Here is a 26,761-nt window from a genome sequence, read left to right as displayed (position 1 = left end):
TACAAAGAGTTCAAAGCGTCAGTTGTTGGTCATTGGGGGCAACATACAGAGTATAGGGGGATGCTGGTATTTGGGAATTGGTTAGCACATAACATATACAGTCTGTAAGGTCCCCCAATGCGGGGTGTATGGTGGGTGGTATCAGGAAGCAGTAGGGAAGCAGTGAGGGTACATCGCTCATACAGTGGGTTATAGGCAGTCATGGGTATAAGTAAGTGGGCTGGGTAATGGGGACAGGATGACCCTCACATGGTGGAATCTAGTTCAGTGGCTTTAGGGCTTAGGGGATATGGTTCAGTAGGGGGGGTTTATAGGCCTCCTCCCCCCCGTGGGTGCACACAGCCACGCCGGATCACTCTTGGTATTGGCGGTGGCCGGTGATGTGCTCTGTGTAAATGTCCCTAGACCACCGGATAGTGTCCGAGACCATCAAACGTCTCATGAGCCGTGCATAGCGACGGCCCACCCCACAGGCCCTAAGTACTCGTTCATTGCAGGGATCCCAGGCACCCAGTGCCCCGACGATCAGGGTGTCGGTGTAAACCTCGTAGCCCTTTGCCCGCAGGATGTCAGCCAAGGGGGCATATTTTTCAAGTTTGCGGGCTCGGGCTTCGCGGAGGGCCGGGGTCCTGTTCTCAAACGGGATCGTCACGTCGACGAGGATGATCTTTTTCCGTTCCTCGTCCGTGACGACTATGTCCGGGCGCAGCAGGCTGTCGGTGTCGGGGATTGTGCGGTTGACTGCAATATCACCCAGGTGTGGGGCAATGGCCTTCACCAGCCGGTCCTGGACAGCGTTGTGGCGCAGCTGCCAGGCTCTGGCGTGGGGTTTGCAGCTGCACAGGACGTGGGGCAAGGTCTCCAGGGCGTATCCGCACTTCCTGCAGCGCTTGTCTCGGTTCCCGTGGTGGACGGCTCCGCTGAGTGGGACACAGTTCAGGCGGGCGCGGTGTATGAACCGCCAGTCGGCGAAATGGGTGAAGCTGCCCGCAGGGAGAAAGTGATTGCTGGAGTCCCACTTGCTGGTCACCTCAAAGGCCTTGCCCTGGTCGGGTTTTTTCCTCAGGGTGTCTACGTAGAGCGCGTGGACAGCGGCCTTCAGTGATTTCTCCAGCACTCCCCTGGCTCCGGGGCTGACGATGGTGTTGCCCTCCGTCTCGATCCGCGGCACCAGGACTCCCAGCTCCTGCCGTTCCTCGCTCCATACCCAGCGGCAGCCCAGTCGTTTTCCCAGCTGGCGCGTGGCGTTTCGGGGGCGGGACCACAGCGAGGCGATGTCGCCCCCATCCCGGGCAAATTCGCCATCCAGGGAGCCGCTCAGGAAAGTGGCTACATCCGGGCCGGACGGAGACCTGCCAATTCGCTTCTCGATGACGGTGCGTAGGGCGGCCGCTGCGACGTTCTTTACCGTGGCGTCCGGGCACGTCAGGAGGCGGAAGGCGTGCGTGACAACCGCAATGTCGCAGAGGTCACCCATGCGGGGGACGTTGGCACCACCGTGCCTGTGGGCAATGTATATGAGCTCATTGCTGGCTCTCTGGGGCAGGGACAGCCACTGCTTAACCAGCTGCCGGATGGTGTTGTCTGCCCGGTTGAGGGGCACCTTTGCCACGGCGGAACCTCTCAGGACGAAGGCGATGCGGGGGATCAGGAAAGTGTTGAGGGCGTTGATCTTCTGCCACGGTGCCAGCAGGGATGCGTCGATCTTGGCAGCGTCCTGTAGGATCTCCCGGATGGTGTCCTCAGGGGTCTGCCGGACACGGACACCAGTCGGCGTGCCGAGGTGTTGGTACGCCTGCCCTTCTGCCAGGGGAACGACGGACTCGCCCTAGATCTGGAACTCCGTCGTCTGCACCGAGTCTCTCTTGCTCCCGTCGACGTGGAGGGATGCGCACTTCTTGGCGTTAAAGTGGAGATCTGTCCAGTCAGCGGCTCTCCCGATAGTATTGAGCATGTTCTGGAGCCTCTCGGGGTCGTCCGCGATCAGGACCAGGTCATCCGCATAGGCCAAGACGCTCACCCTTTCGCCGTGCAGGTCGAAGCCGTCAGCGCGGTCTGAGATCGCCCGCAGGAGGGGCTCCATGGCCAGGTTGAAGATGATCGGGCTGAGGGGGCAGTCCTGTTTCACGCCGCTGTGGATCGGGATCTCGGCGGTTTCTCCTTCTACCGAACGGATGGTGGTGCTGCAGTCCTCGTAGAGTTCCCGGATCAGGCGTAGAAAGGTCTCCGGCATCCCGAACTCCCGTAGCGTGCTGAAGATGTGGTGGTGGGGGATGGACCCGAAGGCGTTGGATAGGTCGAGCCACGCTATTGCGCACTGCTTCCGTGCCCTCTTGGTCATCTGGAGAATGGTCTGGAGCAGGAAGTTGTGCTCGTAGCACCCCTCCGACGGCATGAAGCCCTTCTGGGCTGGGCTGATGGCTCCCCCGGCCGTTGCCCACTCCGTGATCCTGGCTGCCAGGCAGCTGGCGTACAGTTTGTACATCGTGGAACAGAGGGAGATGGGTCTCCAGTTGCTGGGGTCGTCTCGTTCGCCCTTTTTGTGAATCAGGACAGTCATAGCCTTCTTCCAGGAGGTGGGAGACCTGCCAAAGTGCCGGCACAGGTTAAAGATGCCAGTGAGCACGAGGCAGCCAGGGTCTCGCTTCCTGAGCAGGCTGTAGGGGATGCCATCCTTTCCGGGCGCGGTGTTCTTTGTTCTGGATAGCCTGGCCATCACCTCTTTGGGCGTGAAGTCGGCCTCTAGGCTGCCTGTATTGGTGATGTGGGGCAGGGGGCGGAGGCACTCCGGGCGCTGTGCGTTGTTTCTGGGTTTGCCACCAAACATTCCAAGGAAGTAGCTGTAGAGGTGCTCGGGCGGGATCATGCAGTAAGACGGGGGGCCATCGAGGACCTCTTACAGCCTTGAGGCGGTTCATTCTGTATAGCTTCTGGATCTTGGAGGCTGCTGCCGGGTCGTAACGACGGTTGGTGTTCCTTCTTCTAGCTCCTCTGGAGGTGGTGGCCTGGTTCAGGACGGGCTGTCTGAAGGCAGGCCGGGTGGTCGCTTGGTTTGCTGCCGTCTTTGAAGCAGCCTCTTCAGATAGTTCGTGGGTGAGCCTGTCAAGGAGCGAGTCGAAGTCCTTGAAGGAAGCTGCCGCTTGGAGCTCCTCGATCCAGGCAGCCTGCCAAGGTGTGGCTGGCCTATCTTTCGGTCGCTGTTGCTCGAGTTCTTTGACCGGTGTGGGCAGTGGGTTTGCTGTGTGATCGACGGGTTGCCTCACTTGCAGCTCAGGGGGCCTTTCGGTTGGTTCCTGAGGCAGAGTCACCGGTGGGTTAGCACCGTTGTTGGTTGCTGGTGGGACTTGGTTCGGTTTGGTAGGTGTGGAGGTGGCGCCTGGTCTTTCGTGCGCAGTTGTCATCTGGTGGGTATCTGTGGGAGCACGTGACCTTCTGGTGGCAGGGATCGGCCTGGCGTCTTTTGGGGCCGTGTCGGTCCGTCCGATGATGGGGGACTGGTGGTGCGATCTGGTTGTGGTGGTGGGTCCTGTGACAGTAACAGTGCGCGGAGCGGTCTGGAGGGTGGTTCCTGTTCCCCCAGTGGGTGTGGCTTGTAGTGCGGGTGGGGGAATTGCGTCGGCTCCCCTTGTGGCTGGTGTTCGTGGGGTGGTCCGAGGGCCAGCGGTGGTGTCTCCAGGGGCAGATTTTCGGGCTGCCACGAGTGGTGGAGCACTGACCCTTCTTGAGGTGGGGTCGCGCTGGTTGGGCCTCGAGGAAGTACTGAGACGCCTCAGTTTGGAAAGCTTTCGAGTGACCTGCGAGGATGTGACAGGACCCTTGCTGGCAGGGGCTTGGCTGACGTCCCCTTCTGTAACAGGCGTCGTTCTGACGGTGGGGGCCTGGTCCACTAGCTCAGGGGCTGGAGTAGGTTTCTGGACAGCAGCTGGTGGGGTTGTACTGTTCCCTCGTGGCACAGGAGCAGCGGGCCGGGGCACGGGATGGCGGGGGGTCGGGGCTGGGGCTGCTGTTGTGTGGACTTTCTTGCAGCTGGTCTGGTGCGCCTTGCATCTCTTCTGGGACTCGAAGGGGAGGCTGCAGAGGGCACAGCTAAAGGTGGTGGTCTTGTTGTGGCACCTTCTCAGATGCCTGGTGAGCCCTCCGAGGAGAGGGAAGCGTCGGGGTGGCCAGCAGATGGGGCAGATGAGTGCATCCGCGGCAAGGGGGTACTTGAAATAGACGGTGTCTGAGGCTGAGTAGTCAGGGGGGCTGCCCCTAGATGGCGGGGGCTGCTGGAGTACAGGGGGCGTGTCTGGTGGTTGTGGAAGAGCGGGGGAGCCATCGTGTAGCGGCTGGAGCTGTGGGAGTGCAGGAGGTGTGTCTGGTGCTCGCAGGAGAATGGGAGAGTCATCTCGTGGCGGCTGGAGTGTAGGAGATGTGTCTGGTGATCGCAGGAGGACGGGAGAGCCATCTTCTATCAGCTGGAGTGCAGAAGGTGTGTCTGGTGACCGCAGGAGGACAGGAGAGGCATCTCTTGGCAGCTGGAGCGTCTGGTGATTGGCGGGCAGGGCTCTCAGGAGCTGAAGCGGCTTGTCCCTGGGGGAGCAGTCTCTCATCAGCTGTGGTTGCTGGTGGGTGGTGGGGGAGCCCCCCTGTGGCTGAGGTGTAGGGGGGCTCGGTGCCTGGGGCAGCTCCTGTCTGGTAGGGCTGACTCTTGGTAGCTTCAGCCTCTGGGGAGTGGTGGGGGAGTCTCTCCGTGGCCAGGGTGCAGTAGGGGTGTTCCTCTGCCTCAGCGATGGCCGGCACGTGGCAGGGCAGTCTCCCAGTGCCTGAGGCCGCAGGCAGGTGTCGGGGCTTTCCTCCTGCAATACATTAAGGAGCTCCCCCGGCCGCTCCGGCAGCGGCAGCCCGGGCACGGGACAGGAGTCCCTCGGCGGCCCGGACAGCGGCGGCGGAGACACGCCCCGGAGCCCCCCCGAGACGCGCCAGCCCAGACCCGGAGCAGGCGTCCCCCCGCGGCCCGGGCAGCGGCGGTCGAGACACGCCGTGGGAGTCCCTGGGCAGCGGCGGCCAGGGCGGGGGGCAGAGATCCCCCGGCGGCCAGAGCACGCCACGGGGCTCGTCGGGCAGCCCGGGCAGCGGCAGCCGGGGCGCAGGGCAGGGGTCCCCCGGCTGCGCCGGCAGCACGGGCCAGGGCACGTGGCGGGTCCCCCCAGGCCACGCGAACAGCTGGGCCGCGGGGCAGGGATCACCCGGCGGCTCAGACCGCACCGGCCCGAGCGCGTGGCTGGGCTCCCCAGGCCAGACAAGCTGCAGCGGCGGCCAGGGCGTGGAGCAGGGATCCCCGGGCGGCTCGGTCAGCAGCGACCGGAGCACGCGGCGGGGCTCTCCAGGGAGCGCAAGCGGCGGCGGCGCGGGACAGGGATCCCCCGGAGGTAGGAGCGGGGCCACGGGGGTCCCCCGCGGGGGCAGGTGTTGGGGCTCAGTGGGACACTCACCCGTCGCGGAGAGCAGCCGTTGGGCAGCGGGGCTTCTTTCGGGTAGCTGGGACGCCGTCGCCGAGAGCAGCAGCTGGGCAGCGGGGTCTCCTTCGGGCAGCCGGGACGCGGAGGGACAAGTTTCAGGCTGCAACAGCGGCTGGGCGGTTGTGGGTTTCTCCGGCGGCAGGGCCGTGGGAGGGTAGTCATTCTGCGGCTGCCGGTGATCAGGAGGCGATTCCTCCCGTGTGGCTCCTTGTAACCGCTGGCCATCAGGGGGAGGTTCCTCCGGTGCCGGGAGCCCGGTGGGGCAGACTCTCAGTGGTTGCGAGGGAGCAGCTGGGGGTTCCTCCGGCGGCTGGAGCACTGCAGAGCGGTCTTCCGCAAGCTCTTCTCTGTTGTAGTGTTTCGGCGGGCTGGTCGTGTGGTGCGGGAGCCACCTGTAGCAGCATCTCGGGGGATATCCTTCTTCGTCTCATTCTGTCCCCTGGCTTTACCAACCTGCCGTTTTTGTGGGACCGGAGGGATGGTACTCAGAAGCTTCTGGAGAGTAACCCCCGGGGTCTTGTGTTGGGCAGTGCGGCGTGCTGGGAAAGAAACTGGTACTTTGCACTGTGTTTTACACACAACAGGGTACATCCCTGACCACCATTATACTTTGTTAAAAGTAGTAAACATAGTGTATATAAATGTAGCAAAGAGGATTAAATCAAGATACACTTGATCTTAGCCAAAAGGCCGAGAAGCGATAGCGATTGCTGCAAAACGAGGCAGCCCTACCTCTGCCACAGTTTTCTACATCACCCCGAGGAGCTCCCGGACAGGGACCAAAGGCCGTCAATGAGACTTTGACAACTATGAAACTCTTAAGTGACAATCACTCCCCCTAAATTACTCCTATGTAATAATTCGAAGCAGGAACTCAACACACCATTCTGCTCAAAAAAAAAACAAAACCCAAAAACCCGAGAATTCTTTCAGTCTGGTTACTTGGGTTCATCTCGCTGCTTTCCCTGGCTGCTGTTGCATTCTTCTAAGTTACATAAACCCACCCACTTCCTGTGACGTACTCCGTCACTGTTAACTCTTGCAGCAAAACAGTTAAAAGAAAATTGTGCAAGTGCTATCCAGAGTGCTCCTGGAGCTCCCCATTTCCCCCCCGCTGCCCCCATTCTCCACCTACCAGACTGCGGGGGGGAGCTCAGGGCTTCTGCCCTGCGGCAGGGTAGTGGGGATAGGGGCTTCTGCTGGAGGAGACTGGTGCCTGCCACTTTTGATGCACAGAATGCTTAGGGTACATTGCCGAGAAAATGCTGCAAGAAAAGCTGACATCTCTCTTACTGTTCGCTTCTCTATGTTCTGTCTCACCCAGGACCAGTAATTAATTAATCTCGAGGAAGACACCGCAGACACACGCAGTGATAAGCTAGATATGCGAAAGAGAGAGAATGGTAATAGTTTGACAGGCATTGCGAGAGTGAGAAAAGCTAGCCTGTATTCAAGCAAATATAATAACTATTCTAGGCTTTAATAGCCTATAAAATCATATGCACATAGTTTGAAGTCACTTGCTCACCAAGTTCTCAGAATATTTTGAGAGGTAGATAGATATAGATCTTCCTTCGCTTCTCTCAAAACCCTCTATCCTTTCCTCAGCACTCTGCCTATGCCTTAAACTGGCCCTGACCCACGGGGCTCTACTGTAGCCCCAGTGAGCTTTTCTGCTCTCACATAAACTATCTCAAACATACAACCAGGCTTACCTAAAGTACAGAGGCCTTGGCCACACTGGCGCTTTACACCGCTGCAACTTTCTCGCTCAGGGATGTGAAAAAACCCCCCCTAGATGTAAAGAAAATTGCTGACAGTTTCATCCAGAAAGCTACAGTGACACATAATGTCTTTAAACAGATGCTAGTGAAGCCAGCTTTTAAGTAATTGCAATGATTTTATTCAAAACAATTTAATTCTTAAAACAGCAAAAATAACGATAGACACATTCAGTAACTGGAACATGAAAGAAGTGTGCAGTAGAAATGCTGACAATTACCTCCCAGCAAAGCTGGCAAAGTGCCCCCTCCACCCACCCACCTACACACATCCTCTCCCTCTTCAAATGCACTCACCTGCAAAAACAAAAGTCAGTACCTCTGCTGCAGGCAACAAACTCACCTCAAGGGTCATGTAGTCGCTCCTCCTTCACCAGGAAAGCTCCCTCACAAAACTCTCCTGTTTCCTAGCTCCTCGGGTTGCTTAAGAGGGGGCTTTTTAAAGCCTTGTTCTCCGTGATTAGCCCCAACCCCTCGTTAAGGGTTGGCAGGTCCTAAAAGGCTTGGGGATGAAAGCCTCATCAACATGCTGTCAGCCTTGCATAGCAGGCTCAGCCCAGGGTCCCTCAAACAAACAGAGCTCACTATATACTTCAGTCAAGGAGTAAGCACACCACAAACACACACACCACCCATGGGCTAAGATTCCTGGAAGCTGCATGGCCACGGAGCAGCCTATTTAGGACCACAAAAGCACTCAGGGAACCCAGGCCACAGCCTTGACCTGCGGGGGCCAGGCGCATATTCTGCAGCCTCAGCTCCAGAGCTGCTGTGATTGGGACAGGCCCTGCCCAGGTACTGCTGCAGGGAGAAAGCTGGGGGAAGTCCTTTCTCCCTGCTGTAGCCCCAGAGCCCGCTCCTGCACCCCAAACCCCTCAGCCCCACCCCAGAGCTCTCACCCCACAACCCTCTGCCCAAGCCCTGAGCCGCCTCCCCCAATCTGAAGACATCGGCCCCACTCTCATAAATTAAAAACACTTATTTAATATATTTAACACTATTATAAATGCTGGAGGCAAAGTGGGGTTTGTGGTGGAGGCTGACAGTGCATGACCTCCCCCTGTAAAAAGTTTGCAACCCGTAGTTTGAGAACCCCTGTTAACATAGACAGCACAACAGATTTCTTTGCTGTTTTTCAACTACGACAGTAAACCACTCCTGGTGATACTGCAATACCAGGCTGAAGCATGGAGTGGCTGGAGCCAGCTCCTATTCCTTCTCCCTGTTAAAAAACTGCATTTAACATATAGTCCTCACATAGAGGAAATATTTTTATAAAAGCTAATGTTAAAATTATCGAAAACAGGATAATAAAAAAAGTTTCTAATCATTGAGGTATAATACTTCAATTATGCAAAATAGCAAGTTTGGTTTAAAAAGTAATAAAATGCTGTAATCCATAATCTGCAACACATGTTGTTTTTTTAAAAGATTATGCTGTTTTTCCACTCTGTCTCTGAGTGTTGAACTCCCTCTGCCCAGCCCCACTAGGTGTCTGGGAGAATTAAAAGTTGCCTACTTAGTTTCCGAGATTTAACTAGGTTTTGTGAGTTTGGCATCTGCTTTAGATGCGCTCACCGCCACAGATGCCTCTTCTCTGACAAACAATTAATCCTGTCCCCCAAGCCCACTCCTCAGTTCAGCACCACCACCGCCCTCAATTCAGCTGCACCTAGCCTCACCTTAGCTCTTCCTGGGGGTTTTCACACTCCCCCCACCCCCCAGGCCAGCACAGCTGGGCTCTTTACTCATTTCTTCACCCTCCCTTCTTGTGAGACCTGTGTATGGCGGGGAGACTGCCAGCTTTTGGCAGGGCTGCCCTTCGCAAGGCAGTTGAAGCATCTTGGGTCAGCTCCAGACAAGCTCCTGCCCTGTCCGAAATCCTTTCACTTGTGAAAAACTCATGAGAGCTGGTGATATCAGTCCGAGGTCAGCCCCATCTTCATTGTCCCTCTGCAGGGAAATAGGGAGTGTGGCCACAGTGGCCCCGATGCTGTTGTGATCTGAGCAGCTCAGGTGGCAGAGTGTAAGTTAGAGCAGCCCTGAGGCACAGCAGGGTTATGTTTGGCAGATGGAATGAACTCCCCTTTCTGGCCTCACGCCTGCCAGGCATCAAAGGGATGTCAGAGATGATGTCACAACACTGGCTCCATGGCGGGGGAGGCTGCAGGTGGCCCCGCGGCTCCAGCCCAGTCTCCCAGTAGGCCGTGGGAGGGCGCGAATAGCTCTCATCCAGCAGGAGGAGCCCTAGCAGGAATCAGCTTTCTTTGTGCTGCTACTGCTCCTCTAAATGACAGCACCTTCAGTCGTCAGCCTTGTGAATGACAGGATTTCTGTCCAATAGGAGGGAGGGACTCGTCTAGTCACTTGGATTGACGTCCACAACTATCCAATAGATTGAGCAGGGCCGGAGGTTACCAGTCGCTGATTGGCTGTGGCTCGGAGTATAAGAAGAGCGAGAAGGTGGGCGCGCTCCCTTTTCTTTCCCGGAGCTCTCGTGGGAGGTGGGTGTCCAGAGTGGGGGCGGCCGGCGGGGGACTCGACCGCACTCAGCCCCCGGCCGGGGAGGAGATTATGGGGATCCGGGCGGGTCGGCCTTACCCCGGGGCTTCCCGGCTGGCTGGGCCCCGCCGCGGCTCTGGGTGTCGCTAGGCCTCGGGCCTGGCCACGCGGGGCCGGCTCAGCACCGCGGCAGGGACACGGGGCCGCGCTGTGCTCATCGCTCCGGGATCCCAGTGCCCGAGGGGCCTCTTCGTCTTCTCTACGGGAACCCATGAGGGACCCCCGCCCCCTCCCCTCAGCGCGGGTTGGCGGGAACAGGGGCCTCTCGGATGCCGGGGACACACAGACTGTAGATTCCTCAGTGCCCCGCGGGAGTCCCACGCTGGTTCCATTTGATACAGCCTGGAAACTCTCCACTTTAAGCCCCGCTTCATCGTTTGGGAGGCCGGGCCAGGATGCGGCGTCCCCTTTTCAGGCGGGGGTGGGAGGCCAGGGGAGAGGGTGGGGTTGCCGTGCTCTGGCTGAACCCTGGTTTCCCAACCTTGTCTCTTGTAGGGAACAGCTGGTCTTTAAACCCTTTGTGGCAATCCTTGGAAGCACCGTCGAGATGCCCAGGGAAGACAGGGCTACGTGGAAGTCCAACTATTTCCTGAAAATCATTGTAAGTGTCTCCCTTGGGCTGTCTTTTAGATGGGCTGGGGCCGGGATGGACTCTTGTCACACATGGTTCAGCCTGCCCTGGCCATTCTCTGTACTACACCTGCAAGCGCACCCCTAGGTTAATCCTAATGCACTAGAAATCCGTGGTGGCACATTTGGAGCCACAGACTTAATGGGAGGGGGGAGGGAGGGGGGTTAGGCAGCAAGGCAGGAGCCAGCCTCATGGTTAATACAGAGCTGCAGTTTGCAGAGGTTACCTGATCAAGCAGGAGCAAGCTATGCTGGGACGACAGTGCTGTGATTAATGGCTGTTGTAGCAATTTGCTCCATTGTATATCAATGAGGTGAAGCCCTCTGGCTCCTGTGAAGTTGCTGATTGTGCGACTCAGTTTTTGCCACTGGATCTAGAACAGTGGTCCCCAAACTTTTCATGGTCATGCACCCCTCTTACCCTGTCTGCTTCTCCCCCTGCCAGAGCAGGACTGGGGGTGGGGGAACACGGACAGGGGCAGGAGGGCCTCAGCTGAGGGCAGGAGTGGAGCTCTGGCAGACAGGACCAGGCTAGGTGTGGAGCTGGGTAGTGCTACCGCCCCACCCCCTGTGGGAGCTGGCCCAGGCAACAGCTGTGCTCCCCTAAACCTGTGTGTGTCCCATATCCCCCCCCCCTCCCCAGTTTGGGTACTTCTTATCTAGAGCCTGGTATGCCACATTTCCCACTGGTGGCTGCTATTATGAGACTCTGAAGGCTCTTCTAGATGTTACATCCAAATTTTATCAGAAGGTTTTCAGTAAGCTCCTTCAAGTGAGCTTTGACATAGACACTTGCATAGCTGTTGTCTCTCTTACAATGAATATACCAGCCATTGGCAGGTTTTTGAACATTTTAAAAACAATTGGGAAGCCTGAGTAAGATCCCCAGAACACTTGGATCTGGAAAGAATTAAACCATGTTACTAAGAACAGAGTCCACTGCAATCACAAATAAATCATTCAGAAGAGCCTTGTAAATGTTAGTGCTGCTTCCTAGTTGAATATAATTTGTGTTTTTAACGCCTCAATGTGTTGCGTAGCAGTGAGATACTGTTCACAGTGACCGAGTAAGCAAGAGTAGCATCTGCAGAAGAGCCACACATCCAACCCTCCTTAATGGAGAGCATTACCAAGTTGTTGACTCTTTAAGAGGGATCCTTTCAGAGAAACTGCATTAACATTTTTACAGGCATAAACATCACATCTCAGCTAAGCTCCTGGTATGTCTTGACTGTGCTTTATTTGGAGGGTTTAAATGCAACTCATTTAGCATGTTTATCTCCCTTAAAGGTGCTTTGAGACTTCTTTATTTCCTCTCTGAGGGTCATCAGAGAGCTGCTGGTATGTAATTTTTTTCAGAAAGAATTGCGCTCTGCATTTTCTGTAGCATTGGGTTGGCAGCCTTGTAACCATATGTTTTAAGCAATGGCTCCCTGGCAACCTAAAGAGACTGAAAATGTCAGGGTTGGTTTGGAGACTTGAGGGGGAAAGGGGGAAGTACCCCCAGAGTGGCAGATAGTGGGGCAGTTCCATTAGTGCACATACTGGTTGCTAACTGGAATGTATATCAATGTCAGCTGTTTAAGAGCCCTAGTCAGGTGACAGGGTTTTTTTTGTTGCTTTTGGAGAGGTTCTGGTTGGTAACATTGGGTCAGATTTCTCAGCTTAGCACACAGTAGCTCCCATTTATGCACCTAAACAGAGTTACTGGGTGCTAAGGACTTATGGAATCTGGCCATTTAGTTAAGGTGCCTAAATGGGACCTAATGTTACTCTATACCCTGGTCTAGGTTTCTTTGTAAAACTCATTTGTTCTTTCCATAGCAACTGCTGGATGATTATCCAAAATGCTTCATCGTGGGAGCAGACAATGTAGGATCCAAACAGATGCAGCAGATCCGCATGTCCCTGCGTGGGAAGGCTGTTGTGCTGATGGGGAAGAACACCATGATGCGCAAGGCTATCCGTGGTCATCTGGAGAATAACCCTGCTTTGGAAAAGTGAGTAAAATACTGTGATTCCACACTCTGCTTCCTGAGGAAAACTGTATGTTCTCTGGAGGAGTGAAACTGAATGGTGCTGTCTTTCCTGCAGGCTGTTGCCTCATATCCGTGGGAATGTAGGCTTTGTGTTCACCAAGGAGGATCTGACTGAGATCAGGGACATGCTGTTGGCAAACAAGGTAAGGGAGGAGGACATTATTGTTATAGCGTGTCTACTCAGGGAGGTCTTGGGGCCTGATCTGAAGGAAGGAGACAGTGTAACCCTGAACATTCTCTGGATGTATGATTTTAGAAGGGAGCAAGAACTGGGAACCAGGCATTTACTGTGTTGTACTCCAAGCGCTGCCACTGACTTGCTGTGACCTGAGTTTCCCCATGTGAATAATTGGGAGATGCCGATTTCGCAGAAGTGCTGTGAGGATGAATTCGTGTCTATACAGTACTGTCTGAAAGCCAAGCATTATTTTGCTTTCTCTTCTTGCACTGTCATGTTAGGTGCCAGCTGCTGCTCGAGCTGGTGCCATTGCCCCTTGTGATGTCACTGTGCCAGCCCAGAACACTGGTTTGGGTCCCGAGAAGACCTCCTTCTTCCAGGCTTTGGGCATCACCACGAAGATCTCCAGAGGTACCATTGAAATCCTGGTGAGTGCAGAGCAAAGTTCAGTGTGCTACTAGCAAGTGAAAGGTCATTCACAGCTTTCTAGCTACTCCTATATACTGGATGGCCCTGGTTGGACAGTTTGGCAATTCCACTGAAGTTAGGACAATAGATCTGTAGCTGGTTCATCCCTACATCCCCATGTCTTGTGCTGCTTTCCATGGCACAAGATCAATCCCACCTTCTATTGAGGACTTTGGAGGCATGTCTCTAAAGCATCTTAAGAGCAAAATAGCAGAGTAATGAATCTGTGCGGGCAGTTTTGTCAAAAATGGATCGATACTCACTGATAAGCCTTTCAAAATCCCACCTTCCTTGAAACTGTTCAGGGAGTCATCTTTTTAAAAAAAGATTATTTTAATATTTCCTGGTGCTCTATGAGGAATGGAAAGTATAAATATTAATGACATAATGTTAACTGCAGTGGTGTTACTGCTCTACCTTAAGTAATCTTCAAAGCCAGATGTCTAGTTTGACTCCTGTGGAGAAGGGTTTAGTTCCTTCTAGCTGGGCACAGTACTCTGGGTATGAGAAACTCTGGTTTGAGTGTCTAATGGGACAGCCTAGGTCTAGATGATGTATGTGTTAAGTGTAGCTGATACCATTTGCACGTCTCATAATTATGGACCTTTCTTTGAAATGTGCCATATGCTGGGTGGGCTGCTTCTCATACTTCACACAGATTGCTCAGCTAAACTTTGGACATGTTTAGATACAGAATCATTTTTGGGTCTAACTCCTTCAGTCTCATCTACAGATGTTCGTAATGTGAAGTTGAACCTTGTTGCGGCTCTGTGCCTGAGTTTCCCTGTAGCAGTTTGTTACTCACTTTTCCCTCTTTGACTCTCAGAGTGATGTGCAGCTGATCAAGACTGGAGATAAAGTGGGAGCCAGCGAAGCGACCTTGCTGAACATGTTGAATATTTCCCCATTCTCCTTTGGGCTGATTATCCAGCAAGTGTTTGACAACGGCAGCATTTACAATCCTGAAGTGCTGGACATCACCGAGGAGACTCTGCACAGACGCTTTCTGGAAGTAAGAGATGCTTGCCTGTGCTGTATGCCATGTCTACTGTATTCCATGTAGTTATGGAGATAGATTAAGTGTTTGGGTATCTAATCTGAAATTCTGGAGGGCCGTGTGTGTTTTGTTTTTTTTCTTCCCGCCCCCTGCTTTTTGAACTGTGAATGAGACTAGCACTGAATTCTAAAAGTGATTTTTACAGCTCTAGTCCTGAATAACAAGGTTATTGGCCTGGCATGGTGCTTTAAAAACTGGTCTGTGGTATTTCATTGTACTCCAGAGTTGGGAGATCCAGATGCAAGTGTGTGTCAGCCTGCTAGCCAATTTTCCCAAGGTGTTTTGATGTTCCCTATCACCTTTGGAAAATAGGGGTAGTGCGAATCATGGCTTTGCCAGACAGTAGTTGTCTTGGTGGGTTGTATCATGCATCCCTGAATGCTGGAAATTTTGATTTGCAACATGGATGTGTTTTCTACTGGGAGCGATGTTCCATTATGTTGGCTATCAGTTATGTGTGAAATGCAGAGAATACAAACTCTGGAAACACCTTGTAACAAGTGTTAAAGGTATGTGGTTAAGGCTGCCTCTTGTTTGTCTCCTTTGCCAGAACCAGGCAATTCTCTCACCTGTAATACCCTTTATTATGTTTGCACATATTGTTATGGATGGTTGTGTTTACTTGCAATGTAATTCTCAGAGCTGAATGCTTGGAACATGAGTTTTTCTTTCCCTCTTCCCCAGGGCGTTCGTAATGTAGCTAGTGTTTGTCTGCAAATTGGCTACCCAACCATCGCTTCTGTGCCTCACTCCATCATCAATGGGTATAAGCGAGTCCTAGCTGTGGCTGTGGAGACTGAGTACACCTTCCCACTTGCTGAAAAGGTAGGGTATGAGCTAGACCAGGGGTAGGCAACCTATGGCATGGGTGCCGAAGGCGGCACGCAAGCTGATTTTTAGTGGCACTCACACTGCTCGGGTCCTGACCACCCGTCCAGGGGGCTCTGCGTTTTAATTGAATTTTAAATGAAGCTTCTTAAACATTTTAAAAGCCTTATTTACTTTACATACAACAATAGTTTAGTTATGTATTATAGACTTGCAGAAAGAGAACTTCTATAAATGTTAAAATGTATTACTGGCACGCGAAACCTTAAATTAGAATGAATAAATGAAGACTTGGCACACCACTTCTCAAAGGTTGCTGACCCCTGAGCTAGACAGACTGAAATAGATTGTGTGCTGACTTAAGGTTCACAAACTAGTCTTTGAGCATGAGCCCTTAAAGATCTAGAAGGTTGTATGTTAGAGATCTGCACTGAAAAGAGGCCTTGAACAGTGTGAAGTGCATATAACTGCATTGCAGCCAGGGGGAATTCCTTGCTTTGTGGAGGTGCAGTTCTGCCTCTTCACCCCTCAATCCTAGGAGCAGCTTACTGGCAAGGAGGGTGGAGAGTGTGCCTTCTGCGAGCATCCCAGTCCTCTTCTCGTATGATAAGGCAACGTTGCTGTGCTGTGCTGGTTGTCTTCAGTTTGTTGGTATAATCCATCCCTTGGGTTGCTGGCAAGTTGCTTGCATGGCCTTTGGGGGTTGCAAAGGGTGTGCTCCCTGCTCTTAATTCCTGTGGAGACCTACTAATACGCCATCTCTTTTCAGTCTGGCAATAGGATAGATGTAAATTGTGACCTGTTTGTTCCCTGAAGTTACTATATGCTTTTCTCCTCTTACAGGTAAAGGCCTTCCTAGCTGACCCCTCAGCCTTTGTGGCTGCTGCCCCTGTGGCAGCTGCAGCTCCTGCTGCCGCCGCCGCTGCTGCTCCAGCCAAAGAGGAAGTAAAGGAGGAATCAGAGGAGTCTGACGAGGACATGGGATTTGGTCTTTTTGACTAACCCCTGCCACACACTGACTAACCACTTCTTCAACTGGTTTAATTAGAGAAATAAAGTGCTATTTTACACCCTCTGTTGTGTGTTTATCTTGGGGAGGTGGGAGAGGAGGAATCATCATGCATGAACTTTCCACTGGTGTGAAACTTAATATATGGATTTTGATCCTAAAGATGTAGTTTTTTTTGATCTTGCCTTCAGTCATAAACACGTACTAAAACAGCCATAAAATAATTTTGGGAAACCTTGAAATAACTTCCCCTGCAGCTGAGAGCAAGAGGCTCCACACATGACAAATACTAGTCATGTCACTTGATGCACTTCTGCCTTGGCTACACTGGAATGTTAATGTGAATTAAAGTAAGGTGTGAATTTAAAGTGCAAGAGATATTCCAGAATCACTCCACCTATGGATGCTATATTCAGTTGTGTATACAAGCCCTTAGGCTAGCAGGACTTGAGCTAATGTACTGAAAATAGCAGTGTGGACGCTGTCTCAGGTGGTAGCTCAGGCTCTCAATCTAACAAAACCCCCTGGGTCTGAGTTTAAGGGGCTAGCCTGAGTCTGCTGGAGCCATGAGGCACAGCAAATGTGCTCAATGAAGCACTGATAACTACAGGCAAATAAACAGGGTCCTTGCCCTGAGGAGCTGTCTACATTACTGAATACACAATGAAAACTAAGTGCATGGTTAAGTTAGATAAGCAAGTGATGAGTGGATCAGCTTAGAGACCAGGTCTTATGAGGTTTACTAGGCTGCCTGTTGTTGCCACTTTGGAACTGTCTTTACTGCAGGTGTCACCCCATCTTCTGGAACTTGATTGCTCTGGAGAGCTTCAGATTATGCTGTAAGATTTAGCAATTAAACAATGTTTTTGATTTGCTGCCAAGTTAGGCCAGTTGTGTCCCGTGTTTTATGAAAAATGAGCTGTTGTGATTGTTGGGGCTGTGGTTGCTGCTGTGGACCAGCTGAGTTTTCATGTAAGACCCAAGCCAAAATGTTAAGCCAAAACAAACAGACCTGATTTTCATGGTGGTAGAACACTCCTTTTAATTCAATGAGAATTATGGGTGATCATCACTTCTGAAAAATGATCCACATATGGGTCTGAATGTGAATTTAGGAGCTAACTTTTATGCACTTGAGTTTTGATACTAGGTTAAAGTAATTGTTCCTTACTGGCCTAACCTACACTTGCTATTTGGGAAACTCTATTTTCCAAGTGTTGTGTCATTTTAGGACAAGCAATTTCCAGCGTGTTCCCTGTGCTGTTAAAATAATCTGCTTCCTAATCCAAAAATCTGCCTCCCTCGGTGATTCTATGCAAGACATTGCACCCTTCTGCAAAAAGAGCTGACCACCCAGGCGCTGCGAAAATGGGATTAAACTCTTGCAGCACTGGACTGCCTTTTATGTTAGCACTGGCGGCACCTCGCACGACGGACCCGGATCTATCACTAGGTGCAACTCTACCCCAGCAATTGAACAGGGCTCGTATTGCTACAAAGTCAACATCTGCCTTTGTCAGGCCGTGAAGAGCGGTGCCCGGTTTCCGAGACAAGTGACTAGCAGCATCCCCGTGGATAGTGGAGGAAACATCAAGGGCAGGGAGTGGCTGCCCTGGCAAACCCCTCCCAGGCCGGCTGCTGTGTGCCCGGCGCTGCACCTGGGGGGGGGTGGGCTGGCTCAGGGAAATGACCAGCTCCTGAGGTCTCCCCGTGGCCGCCGCAGGACCCAGTCTCGCTCACTCGCGCTCAGGCCCCGACCTCCAGGCATCGCTATAGCCACGAGCCGCACCTACTGGCCAGGCCTGCGCGTGACCCGGAACTGAACCTCGTAGTGCTTCCGGGGTCAGACCGGCGCGATGGCGGCCGACACGCAGGTGAGTGCGGGGGGCTGGGCCCTGCAGTGGGGTGGAGGCGGCTCAGCGAGAGCCGCTCCCGCGGAGGGGCTCCGAGGCCCGGCTCCTTAGTTTGGTCCCTCTCAGGCGGCCGCGTCACGGGGAGGCGGCGGCGGCTCCTCCCGGGATCCGGCCTCTGTCCCGGGGAGAAGGGACGTGGCAGTCGCGTCAGTCCCGTCCCTCGCTGGGCGGCGACACCTAACCTGCCCCCCGGCTCCTCCCGAGCAGCCAGCCCGGCCGAGCGCGGCCCTGTCCCCTTTCCGGCCCGTGACAGGCCGAGCGAGGCCGCGCCAAGCTCTCGCCTGCTCTCGGCAGCCTCGTGTCGTGGTGCGAGACCGGCCCTGCCGCGGAGTCCGGCCGGCCGCGCAGGAGATCGGAGCAGCCGCGGCGCCTCGCCTTGCGCGGGGGATGGGACGGGAGGCGTTCGTAGAGCGTGACTGTCGCGTCCTCTGTGTCCGTGGGGGATGGGAGCTGTCTGAGCCGGCGGGATGAGCCTTTCTCTCCTGCTGGGCCAGGCTCAGGCGGAGGTCGGGGCTGGCCCAGGGTTTAACATCAGCGTTAAAAAGGTCCCTACCAAGCTGAAACAATCAGCTCTGGGCACCATCCCCGCCCCTGAGATCCTTTGTCAGTTTTTGTGGTTCTGCAGTCGCGTTGTTGTATCTTTTAAACAACTCTTTTTGCTGTCTTGTAAAACCTTCACACGAACAGTGGAGGAAGTTGACTGCTTCTGTAAGGAAGCCAGTGAAACTGACTATATGGAAAGACCTATCAAAAATATAAAGTGAAAAATATTGATAAATATTTTCTCTGGCTTTCCAGTTTATCTGGTCTTGAGAGTGCTACTTGGAATATGAGTAGGTTTTAAAAAAATTCAGTAAATGTCCATTTAATGGCAAAAAAAGGCTGCTCCTAATACATTGAAAACAATTATGTACGTAATAAAAATGTATTCCAATTTAATCACATAGGATATTGCAATAAAACTTGCATGCTGAGTTATTTTTTGGGTGGAATTGGAACTGCTCCACTATGTGTTAGAATTGATCCTATTATGTCTAACAGCAAATGAAGATTTATCAAGTGGTATGGGTTAGGCTTTAGGAGCAGGAAAGTGAGTTCTGTCCCTCATATTGCAGTGAAATTATAAATAACTGTGATGTACAAAAGAGTGACAACCATGTAGTTCTTAGCTGATTTGTTACAATATTTTCCTCTTTTTTCTATATGCTTGTGGTACACTTTCCACTGTTTTATGGAGGTTGCTTCAGAGAGCCCCTCCAAAGTCAGGTCTTATCTGGCTTGATATGTATATGTTTAGACTTGAGTCTTTCATGGAACTTTTGTCGTTATATAATTTACTAACACGTGTGTCTATATAAATATTAATAAAAAGAATAAACAGTGATGCATGAAACCTTTGCACAATGACTCCTCATCACTGAAGTTGCATGAATGGTAAAAACTGCCCATTCCATAAGTTAGTGGATCAATTGGGAACCACTGGAATATAATGCAGATTTAAAATTATCCCAAGTGTCTGAAAACTGAGGTGTATTCCTTGTAAATGGCTGTCACACTTATATAGGGCCCTTCAGCATCAGTACCTACTAGACATCTTGGATTTGTCTTTAACAATGGAAAGTTTTCTTTAAAATAATTTCTCACATGTTCGTACCTTAACTGGTAGGCTGACGAACAGTTAGTATTGATGACTACCATCTCTCAACAAATTCTGCAGGTTGCTAGCCAGATTTACCCTACTTTTTGCCCGTCCTTGGAGAGAGGAACAGGGATTAGAATGGCTGAGTTGGAGGAAAGGAGAGGTAGGAATTACCTGGAAATTCCAATCAGCAATTTTGAGGGGTTTCTTGCACACAGACAAAAGTTTCATTGAGATGAATGGAGGCAGTTCATACTACTCAAGAGCAAATCCTGCCATTTCCATGCATATCAAGGGACCTTTTATTACAAACCCAGTGGAGCTCTGTTTTGGAGGAGATGGATCAGGATTTGGGGAGTCCATGGAGGGGATGCATGTGTTCCTTTGACTGCAGGGCACAGTTCAGTTGTGCTCCCTGTGTGCCCCAATATAGGAAGGTCTTTGGATGGTGGATCAGGGCATCTCCACCTATGTTATGGAGATACAGGCGGTATGGAGGCTGTTCCAGCTTTGAAGCTGGAGTACTGTACATGAAGCATCTGAGGACTGTTCAGTCTGCATGCTGGGGTTGGGATTTTATATTTAGGTGGTTCTCATACATCTACTGTTTCAGGCTGTCTGCAGATGTAGGAAGTTGACACTTTATCAGTCGCTATTTGCCACCAGATCTGCCAAGTCCTACTGTCAGCCTAGAACAAATTATTTTTTCATACATGTTTTACAAAGCTTTAATAATGTTTTAATATATATTAAAATTAAGGAAAGATTATTACTGGGATTGAGATTTAAACATTCTCCTGCAATGTTTTCAGTCCAGACATCACAAAACGGTGCTAGTGCATAAAAACTGAAAAATTAAACCGATTATACACCAAAGTGAAATTAAGTGGGCTAGTTCCACTTCTGAAGCTGAGTTAGGTATAAAAAGTAAACAGACAGCATAAATGGTGAAAAGTAAATTACTGAAACAAAAAATTAACAATCTAATCTCCACTTGTGTGGTAACATAGGAAAGAGTTTTTTATAAATAAGATGTGACTTTTTAAACGTGATAGACATTTCAGTTTAAAAGGACACTAACCCACACAAACTCCATGAACATGTAACAGGTGTCTGTTAAGGTACAATGAGAAACCTTTCACTTGTTATTCCTCTTACATAATTTCATAACAATTGACGGTATTAAATCATAAGTGAAACACTCAATATATGAAATTAAGCCTGCAGCATAGACTGTCTCATGGTGGAAGCTCCCCTTAAGTGGGTGAGTGAGTGCAATCTAGGGGCTAAAGTGCACCACTGGAAAGCAAAAGATCTGCGTTCTATTCTGGTGCAAATTCTTCAGCCTTTAAAGGTCATAAGTACTAGGCAATTGATTTTACTGGTTCCTTGAGTGATTCACATGAGACGCATTGCATTGTAAATATAGTCTGTCCACTTTATAAAAGGGTAATTGGAGTCTAATGGTACTGTATATTAGTGAGGATACAGTACCACATAAGCAGGTTGAAAATCAGAGGAAGGTCATCCTACTGTATATATGAAAGAGATTTTGAATTATCAAACAAATAGAGGACCTTCACCTTGTATGAGACACTGATAATTCTTTTCATGGATACAGGCAGGAGTTGTTGGCTTACCAAGTACCATGGTGGTTTGGATGATTGTGTCTAACCACAACAGTCAGTTAGTAAGAGGAGTTGGCTGTCTGCAAAAGGGCACATTCTCCCTTTCCGGTGTTTCTGTTTGTTCTAGGTTTTGTCATCCATATGTTGATGGTGACAAGAGAGTGATAACTTTTTTTATATGAATGGCTGTTTTAGGTTTCTGATACACTGAAGAGGTTTGCTGTAAAAGTGACCACAGCCAGTGTGAAGGAGCGAAGAGAGATACTTAATGAACTGGGAAGATGTGTTACTGGGCAAGGTACTTGTATTTCATCTATTTAAAGCATTTGTATGCTATTTCTTTCACAGTGTGTGTGGAATGGGTTTAGGTATATGCTAAAGCAGTGGCTCTCAAACTTCATTGCTTCATATACCACCTTCTGAAAAAATCATGGAGTGAATGGATGAAACATCAAGCTCATGTACCATCAGTGGTCCATCTACCACAGTTTGGGAATCCCTGAAGTGCACTTCATTTTAAAAGACCTGTGAAATTTGTGGCCCTTTTTTTGAGACCGTAGGACTGTAGGCATTGGAGTATGTGCTTTCTCTTATGAGCAGTTCTAACAATTGAATGTCTGTGTCTGTATGTATACACAAGTACTGATGTTCGTGTATCCTTTAGCATGGCTTGCTGGTCCTGGAGATTTTGCCCCATTTTTCTGTTCTGCCCCTCTCCTCCTAAACATCTCTAAACACCAGCAGACCTCAATGTTATTCATAAGGAAAGACTACAGGCTCAGTTCAGCGGCAAAGGCACTTGGCCAGCTTTATTGGTGACAAAGCACAGAACTAACATAGGAGCCACAGGTACATTAACACATGTATGCCTGTAACAAGGCAGCCGCTCAGTGAGCACACCAGGATGCAGTCCCCTTGGCAAGTACAAAGTTGCCCCTCCTATGCCTTCCTCTTTTATGCATGGATACAAACAAGTTATGTATTGCACACACTTTTTTTTTTTGTTACTGTCCTGTACCTTGTGCCTGCTAGTTCAAACAAAACATCCCCATCCATTATCTTGTCATCCCATCCTTCTCTTATGAGAGGTCTGTGTTCCTGTACCATCTCCTGAAAATGTCTTTACACTGTTACTTTAGAACACTGTACCATCTTCTTAGGTCAGGAATGTGTTTACTTGGTGTGCTGCTATTTTGCCAAGGCCAGGCTGCTCTGGTTCATAGCCTTTGGTTTACACTGTGAATTATGCCTAGGGCTCCAGCAAAGCCTAAAACAGATATCTCAGATGAGAAGTGAAGATGTAAAATGGAATTCCTGATTATTTTTACATATTCCCATTGTAGAGGTGTTGGTAAGTTTTTGTGATATCAAATAAATTTTGCTTAGATGAAATTTCAGGAGTCATTTAAATTTAGTTTTTCCACTTTGTTTTAACATGTTGTGTGGTGGTATGTACTTTTAAACAGCTTTTGTGAACCATCCCAGAGGTGACTGTTTTTCTGTGTTGACTGAAATATTTCCTTTTTACATGAAGTTCACTGGATCCTTCAAGATGAAGGGTGTTCTGTAAATGTGATGATAGTATTACTGGGCATGATAGCATGCCTCTTCTGAAAGGTGAATAAATAACTTCCAAAATGCTCCTGATCTAAGAGCAAGCAGCCTATAGCTGATTATTCATCTGGGTCTGCCTTGTGGCCTAACTTCCCCCACTGAGTCTGACCATAGTGAAAATTTGTTCTCTGCATTTGGAAAAAGGTAACTAAGAGGGTGATGAGGAAACATGCAGCAACGATTTTTGTATCTTGTTCAGCGTAGACATAAGAAAAGAGGAGGAGGAATGAAAATATAAAGGTTAAATCCTTCAGCAGATACTCAAAATATTTGTGGACACTGAGATGCGGAGGGAACCGTGTTTGATGCTGATGTCCAGCTGGTTTCACTCAAACTAGTGTTACCATATTTCATGTAGGAGGCTGGATCTTATATTATGCTTCTTGATTACAAAGCAATCCTAGAATTTTTAATTAGCTGTCTACAAATGATTACGGGTCTGATCCAAAGCTCGTTGAAGTTGGTAGAAAGACTTTCTTTGTGTCTGTGGATTCTAGATCAGGTCCCAAGGTTGTATGTCACAGCCATGGCTTTTAGGGTTTTTTGTTTAAAATCATGCTTTTTATCATCCTGGCCAGTCTTTTACTAAATAAGACTCCTCCGTGAATCATTACTGCAAATGTAGGTTTATATCTGTCCAGAGTAGCAGAGTATGGGTTTTTCAAATGCTCTTAAATAATTTAAAATGCATTTAATGATTGAAAATGAGGGGGTTTTGTGTTTTTTTATAAGATATTTCTTTGACTTTTCTCATAATTTCCTATGACATACAATTTAATACTAAAGTATTGTGTGCTCTGATTTTTTTCCAACTTCTAAAAATTGAAATTCTGATTCCCATTTATTTATTTTGTCATGACAGTCAATCAGCCTTGTGCCCTGATCCTGCAAACACTAATGCACATGCTTAACTTAAGTGCCATAAATAGTTTCTCTAGAATCAGTGGGGCTACTCACAGTAGTAAAAGGTTTGCAAGATTGGGGCCTTACTGATGATTCCCAAATAAACACTTTGGAAACCAATTTATTGCAGATCTGCCAGAGAGTGTGGTTAAAGGGCTTTGCAAACTATTCTGCCTCACCCTGCATCGTTACAGGTGAGTATGTGGGCCTGGGAAGGCTGCATATCTGGTAGCTGAACTTGACTGTAGTATCTTCCATATGGAAATCGCGTTGATGTGGAGTGTAGTATATAGTGAGATTTGTCATAAGAGTGCTGTCCAGTAATGTAGGCCCAACGTTCAGAATCTGTAGAAAAACAAGTTTTACAACCTCAAATAACAAAAATTCATCTTTTCAAATTAAAAACAAATTAAGATCTTGATTCTGCAAATCACTGTGCATGAGTGCATCCCTTTGCCCTTGCAGAGGTCTGGGAGTTGCAGGATCAGGCTGTAACTGAGCAATTTTGGGTTAGATTTAAACTGTGGTCTGTAGTAAAGAAGTGGTTGAAACCCCCTTTTGGGCCTGTCAGAATTAATTGTTAATCTTGTGTCATAGGATGACAGTTGTTGTGGTGTTCCTCTGGTCAGGTCAGACTGTCTGTTGAGGTAGGGAATGGATCATTCTGCACTGCGTGTAGATGATGTAGATCCTTCTTCACCTGTTGGAAAGGGAAAGATATAATGGCTGTTGGCCAGACTGATGATGATAGGAAGCAGAGCCCTCTTTGTGGAATCTAGAATTTAATATCTGAAACACTGACATGATTTGTAACAGTAACAGAAAATGTTTCCTTTTCCCTGTAGAGACGCAGCATCCCGCAGAGCCCTGCAGTCAGCTCTCCAACAGCTTGCAGAGTCCCAGCCAGAAGCAACAGCAAAGAACCTTCTGCAATCCCTGCAGTCTTTAGGGATCAGTGGCAAGGCTGGAGTTCCAAGGTGAGGGCTGACTGCTATTCCTGTTGCTGTGCATGAAACCATTTCATGAAATACTGCCAGTCAGCCTTTTGCATCCAGAGTGGAAGCTTTACCACTGAGAGGGGGTAACTCTTACTTTTCCAGGCAGAATTAGGGAAAGTTGATGGTTCGTATTTTATTCTCATTTACCATGTCAACCATCTTGCCATAGAAGCAACATCATTTCCAAGAGGGTGACTCAGAAACTTCTGCTGAAGCCTGTTTTGACGCTGATTGGAGAGTACTGCAGCTAGTACTTCTTTATGCAGACGCAGCACACTGAATGCCCATTGGGAAGGGAGAGGCTTAGTTCTAGTGAAATTCAGATAGCAGGGTTGGGCTGGATTACAGTTTCCTTTCAGTAGCCTTCAAATACAGGACAACTTGTTTTAAGCTGGTTTATCAAAGAATGACCAGGAAAGGGACACTTGTCTTGAAATTAAACAGCTGAACTTTATTATAGATATTCTTAGTTTTGGTACCTTAATCTGCTTTGGGTTGATTCTGTGCTGCAGGGGTAGTCAATAGGTGGACTGTGGGCCAAATCTGGACTACCAGATGCTTTAGAACAAATGGCGACATCTTTTTATTTACTTATTATTACTAATATTGTTATTGGTTTTGTGTTGTTTTTCTCTGGAGTCTGGACCTTGACCAAGACATTTGGACCTTGGGGAAAAAAAAAATTGTTACCCCTGCTGTGGTGTGTTCTTGAGATTCATTTCTAAAACACTTTATTGCTGTTCTATACCAGTTGCAACCAGAGATCCCAGTTAGGGAATAGGTCCAGAAGGCCAAAGTGACCATTATGATTGAGCATGACCTCCAGCATAACACAGACCACAGAACTTTACCTGGTGATTCCTGCATCAAGCCCAATAACTAAGGATTTGAATTAGAGTATGTCCTTTAGAAAAAATGTCCAATCTGGATTTATCCATGTAATGTAGTATTTACTCCTCTAGTTACTGTCTGGTAGCAGCTGGTTCTTAAGGGACTCTGATCCTGTTATTGTCTGTAAGGATGTTGGCTATGACATTGTACCTTGAAGGAGAGAGAGGTCAAATGGGGGTATGATTATTAGAGCTCTGACAGGCATTTGAAGGATCCATCTTCTGCCATCACCTTGGGAGAGAGCTGAGGATTACAACAGAGCTAGGAAATAGATCTGGCACAAATCGGAAATAAGTGTGTTGTGCCAAAGTGGCTGAGGGTGAAGGATAAGTGAGTAGTCATTCAGAAATCTGAGACAGTGCAGTCCAGTCAGCCTATAGAAGAGAGCAGCTGATGAGAGAGCTGGGTTACTTGCAGCCCAGGGATTGAGCTTGCAAAATGTTTGCCTCTCCCTTCTCTACTGGCCTTAGGGATGTTTCTCATATTGTGGTTTGACATCCCCAGAAGGCAAGGTTTGGCCTTCTGATGTGTTGTTCAGAGGATTCTGAATGTTTAAAACGTGCTAATTAGTGGTGTTGAGAATTGATTTAAAACCCGAGACTTCGGCTGTTTTTCTTCAGTGAAGATGCTTCACTAACAAGGTGACAAATTCCAGTTTGGGCATAAAAATATACGTGTCCTGGGTTGTTAATGCTGAGCAATGTCTCTGGAACTATAGACTCACTCCTTTTCCCCTTTCTGTGACAGTAAGAGCAGTGGATCTGCAGCTTTGCTGGCTCTCTCCTGGATTTGTTTGCTTGTGCGCATAGTCTTCCCAACACGTGACAAGAGAGAAGGAGAAACATGGAAAAAGCTGGTAGGTATTTTGGTGCTCTGGAAAGGTATCTTGCCCCTCAGGGACAAGGAAGAGGCTTTGAAGTATTGTCGTGTATTTCCAGGCTAATGTGGCAATGTGAGGAATCCTGAATGTGACTGTGGGCTTGGTACTGGTGATTGTAACAGCTGGTGTTACATTAAAACCCACCTTCATAGGGCCTCTCTCTTCCCTTTGTTTACCCTATACACTTTGTATAGTTTTTTTGGTCTCCCTTATTCTGGTAAAAGAGTCAGGAGGTATTGATA

General features: G+C 49.6%; 2 protein-coding genes and 1 pseudogene across 2 annotated transcripts in view; 2 read left to right on the top strand and 1 right to left on the bottom strand.

Moving 5' to 3' along the window:
- Positions 1 to 8,424: 8,424 nt before the first annotated feature.
- On the bottom strand, positions 8,425 to 8,635 carry LOC127035079 (uncharacterized; annotated as a pseudogene).
- A 1,053-nt stretch (positions 8,636 to 9,688) lies between these two features.
- RPLP0 (ribosomal protein lateral stalk subunit P0) lies at positions 9,689 to 16,119 on the top strand. The gene is made up of 8 exons (XM_050923651.1): positions 9,689 to 9,786; positions 10,340 to 10,445; positions 12,299 to 12,474; positions 12,569 to 12,656; positions 12,973 to 13,119; positions 13,986 to 14,171; positions 14,901 to 15,041; positions 15,888 to 16,119. The coding sequence occupies exons 2-8, from the start codon at positions 10,392 to 10,394 to the stop codon at positions 16,044 to 16,046; spliced, it is 951 nt and encodes a 316-aa protein (XP_050779608.1). The 5' UTR covers positions 9,689 to 9,786; positions 10,340 to 10,391; the 3' UTR covers positions 16,047 to 16,119.
- A 1,748-nt stretch (positions 16,120 to 17,867) lies between these two features.
- GCN1 (GCN1 activator of EIF2AK4) overlaps positions 17,868 to 26,761 on the top strand; it is a 61,100-nt gene continuing 52,206 nt past the window's right edge. Inside the window, exons 1-5 of the mRNA XM_050923567.1 lie at positions 17,868 to 17,927; positions 21,429 to 21,531; positions 23,881 to 23,944; positions 24,596 to 24,727; positions 26,387 to 26,495. Of these exons, the coding sequence (XP_050779524.1) occupies positions 17,910 to 17,927; positions 21,429 to 21,531; positions 23,881 to 23,944; positions 24,596 to 24,727; positions 26,387 to 26,495 (426 nt within the window). The 5' untranslated portion in view covers positions 17,868 to 17,909. The remainder of the gene's footprint in view (positions 17,928 to 21,428; positions 21,532 to 23,880; positions 23,945 to 24,595; positions 24,728 to 26,386; positions 26,496 to 26,761) is intronic.

Source organism: Gopherus flavomarginatus, chromosome 15, assembly GCF_025201925.1.
Source record: "Gopherus flavomarginatus isolate rGopFla2 chromosome 15, rGopFla2.mat.asm, whole genome shotgun sequence".
NCBI classification, from domain to species: Eukaryota; Metazoa; Chordata; order Testudines; family Testudinidae; genus Gopherus; species Gopherus flavomarginatus.
This window is presented reverse-complemented; position numbering and strand designations above follow the sequence as displayed.

Excerpts from the sequence above, each read along its gene's own strand:
- RPLP0 (XM_050923651.1), top strand. The coding sequence starts at position 10,392 with ATGCCCAGGGAAGACAGGGCTACGTGGAAGTCCAACTATTTCCTGAAA. Across the intron at positions 10,446-12,298 it reads ACTATTTCCTGAAAATCATT|CAACTGCTGGATGATTATCC; the intron begins GTAAGTGTCTCC and ends TTCTTTCCATAG. Across the intron at positions 12,475-12,568 it reads AATAACCCTGCTTTGGAAAA|GCTGTTGCCTCATATCCGTG; the intron begins GTGAGTAAAATA and ends TCTTTCCTGCAG.